Source organism: Neophocaena asiaeorientalis, unplaced genomic scaffold, assembly GCF_003031525.2.
Source record: "Neophocaena asiaeorientalis asiaeorientalis breed wild unplaced genomic scaffold, Neophocaena_asiaeorientalis_V1.1 scaffold429, whole genome shotgun sequence".
Classification (NCBI taxonomy): domain Eukaryota; kingdom Metazoa; phylum Chordata; class Mammalia; order Artiodactyla; family Phocoenidae; genus Neophocaena; species Neophocaena asiaeorientalis.
Window position 1 is genome coordinate 4,988,242 of NW_020173550.1, and position 3,628 is coordinate 4,991,869.

A 3,628-nucleotide genomic window follows, 5' to 3' on the forward strand; every position below is an offset into this window, starting at 1 on the left:
GCAACACAATTAAGCTAACAACACAATCATGAGCTCAGGATTGCAGGCAACATGTTTGCAATGGCAAATAAACTTTGATATTCTTACTCCATCCAAAATTATACAGAGAGAATAAATTATTCCTTCTGATTGTATCATTTGCTTGGGTTTCAACTGCTGCTCATGACAATATATTTTAAATGTGGTTATAGTGCTAGGTGGGTTAGGGATATGGGATTCATATTCTATCCACACTGCATTTATTATTACATACTAGTGTTAAAGTTACCTGTTTACCATAGAGCGTATATTTATCACATAATTTCAGAATGGCCTCCAAGAAAGCCACTCCCAACATTATATAGGACACCTATGGGGCATAGTATATAGCTATTTATCAAAGAAAACCCCAGAGATTCTCACTTACTTGAGCTTATTATCAGTAAAACTTTTGAGGGGAGAGATTTCATGAATGCTCATGGCCTAGTTGCATCCTCAGAATTCCCAATTAAGGGGGGGGGGAAATGCATTGTAATTGTTAAAATTTTGACTTAAAAAAATTTGGAGGTCAATAGCCCACTTCTATGTGTCTTATATTGGTGCCTTCTTTAAGATATTCGAATTAAGTCAACAACCACAGCAAGGAATGTCATCCAGTGTAACTTTATTTACTATTTATTAGCACATAATTCAAGGTCTTTAATTTCTAACCACCAAAGGTTCGAAGGACTATTTTTTTTCCATGACGTTTAACATTAACATTAGTGAATTCATTTATTCAGGGTTTTTTTTTTTATTGTAAACATCTGAATTTTTCACATTGCCATAGATCCTGAACTCATAAGCGTGGACCATGCACAGGCTGGCAGCAAGCCAGGAAGCCACTCTGCAAGCAAACAGATACTCTGCGGAAGGAGAAAAGTCATAGCACAACGTTTAATGCCCAACCTAAGTCATCTCAGAATTATACATATATTGACTTCTTAATTCATATAGTATCTGCAACTCAACTGGTTGGTTGGTGAGGGGATTGACCTGATTTCAGGAGAATTATTCCTGGAATAGTTAAGGAAAGGGGGTTCAATCTTTCTTCTTAGTGGCTTGTTCCTCCCCAGCATCTTCATCTTTTTTTTCCTCCTCCTCAGCTTCTTTGGTTTCTTCTGCTTCTTTGCCTTCACCTCCTTCTTCTTCCTCCTTTGCCTTCTCAGATTCTTCCTTGGCAGCTTTAACATAAAAAGCAAATGTACAAACTCCAAATGCAGCGTGAGTCCAATCAAAACATTTCTGCTAAGGTTTTGTGGAGAAACACAGATGTCAAAATACTTCCCCCAAACCTCTCAGCTCCTTTCTCCCAAAATACACGCAACTGACAATGCCTGCCGGGAATAATTTGCCACTGAACACATATTTAAATAGAATGAGATTATGTCTAGGTACTGGATGCTCTGCTCTCCTCCAGGACCTTGGTTTTCTTTTATTGTGTGTTTGGTGTTCATTTTTGTTCTTTAGGACACCAAATGACTGAGTTAAATGAATGGATTTTAAAATGTTTAATTAGGAATAAAAAGACAGCAGGAGGAGAATTTTTTTTTTAAGTTCTTTTCAAAAAAGTACAAAGCTAATTAGAGATGTGTGTCTCTGGGAGGCCAGCCAATCTGAGAAATGACGTGCTTATTACTAAAGGTCTCTTGAAGCAATAGATCAATGTATTATTTAAGATTCTAAACTCATGTATGAATAAAACTTCCTTGGCATAAGCAAGGCTTCATTTATCTTATCAATGTCCTAACAAATATTCATGCCCCGGCTGAACCTGGAGTTGCAGTGTGGGTTTGGTTTGGTTTGGTTTGAATCCTACCTTCTTCCTCTTGGGCTCCCTCCTCTTCAGCCTCAGCTTCAGCCTCAGCCTCAGCTTCAGCCTCCGCCTCCGCCTCAGCCTCTTCCTTCTTCTCCTCCGCCTCGGCTTCTCCTTCAGAGGGGGGCTGGTCCTTGGCTTCCTCAGCTTTCGCAGGCTCGATGGTCTCCTCCACCTCGATCTGCTCCTCCTGGACGTGGCTGGTGTAGTAAGATGGGAAGGAGCGGGCGGACATCAAGTAGGAGCTGGTCTGTAAACCACCATAGGCAGATCGGCCAAAGACCTGGGAGCTCTGGGAGTAGCCGCTCGTTATGCTGCCCACGCTGGTGAAACTGAGCCGGGTCTCCTCACCTTCCAAGAGTTTCCTGGGGGAGGCAGGGAGAGGGTGGGGTTAACAATCATGAACACAGGAAGTGTGCTCAGCCCAACACCCAACACCTTCCCCAGTGCCACCCTGAAAGCCAAAGGCAGGGTTGGAAATTATCAGAACTTAATAACTGGGGATGTTGTGACTGAGACCAGGAAAAAACCAAAAACACCTTAAAATAACCCTGTCTGTTAGACTTTAAATGTAATGGGAAGCTAAGAACAGGTCTCATTATTACAGGATAAATTCTTCTTGGAAAAGGCCAAAAGGTGAACACAATCATTTCAAAGGACTATTTTTGAAGATTTCTGATTCAACAGAAAGGAAGTCTGATTTCCTTCCTAAGGTTGAAGGGCTGCTACCTTTGCCCCTCCATTTTTACCTGTAAGCTGCAATCTCAATGTCCAAAGCCATCTTCACATTGAGGAGGTCTTGGTATTCCTTGAGGTATCTTGCCATTTCACCCTTTGTGGTTCTCAATTCATTTTCCAATTTGTTGATTGTGTCCTGTTGGAAGACAAAAAAAAATACAAGCGTAAATCCTTACTGCTATTACTTTACTATAGCTGCAAGGGCATAGTTTTAATTAAAATCAAAATGCACACCTTAGATAAAACCTTCCCTGAAACAACGGCCTTTTCTCTTTTTAAACCTTTCTTTGCTTGCCTAAAAGAATCCAGCTTCATAAAGCATGAGATGAAAGCAAAAAATTATTTAAAAAAACTAATAGAAGAATTTTTTTTTGTTTTTGTTAATTACTACAGTCTAGTGATTATCATAAAATGCCTGCAAGGAACTAAACAGATTTGTTTTTTTGAAAACTTTGTTTCTCATTCACTGACTAACTCTATCCAGGTTACATACAAGAAATCCACTTCTTTATAAGAGAAGGAAGTAGATAAATTTAATTTTTTTAATTTTCTCTAAAATATTTTCTATGTATCTATATTATTTTCTCTTCTCTCCAGAAAATGGAGAAAAAGAAACGTTTTACTATGACCATCATTACCTACTACAATTTTGACTGTATTCCTGTCTACTTGCTATGCGAAGGGAGCGGTTGGTAAAATTAGTCTGAAATCATGCTGGTCACAGAACTAATGGGAGTTCGTCGCTGTGTCTATTAATCAGATGGTCCAATCTGCGCAGCAAAGCAACTTGTGGTGAATTCAGGACAGCAGAGAGGCAGGCCAGAGGCAACGCCCTGCTCGCATCCCTTCTCCCACTCCACCCAACCCCCTGCAGGGCTGGGCAGCTTTAATACGCAACAGAGATTCAACTGCACCCTGCACGTCTTCGCAGACTGCAGTGGCGCCCGCACCCCGCCCTCCAACTGCCCCACCCGCTCCCACACAGCCTCCAAGGAGCCAAGTTCTACCCCCTAACAGCTGCATGCAGATGCCTCATTTCTAATCTCCACTTTCTAG

At 40.9% G+C, this 3,628-nt stretch overlaps 1 protein-coding gene across 1 annotated transcript in view; it reads right to left on the bottom strand.

Annotated features, from left to right (window-relative positions):
- Window positions 1–624: 624 nt before the first annotated feature.
- NEFL (neurofilament light chain) overlaps window positions 625–3,628 on the bottom strand; it is a 4,322-nt gene continuing 1,318 nt past the window's right edge. Inside the window, exons 2-4 of the mRNA XM_024747767.1 lie at window positions 2,584–2,708; window positions 1,838–2,199; window positions 625–1,202 (exon numbers count right to left, since the gene is read on the bottom strand). Coding sequence (XP_024603535.1) covers window positions 1,060–1,202; window positions 1,838–2,199; window positions 2,584–2,708 — 630 coding nt within the window. The 3' untranslated portion in view covers window positions 625–1,059. The remainder of the gene's footprint in view (window positions 1,203–1,837; window positions 2,200–2,583; window positions 2,709–3,628) is intronic.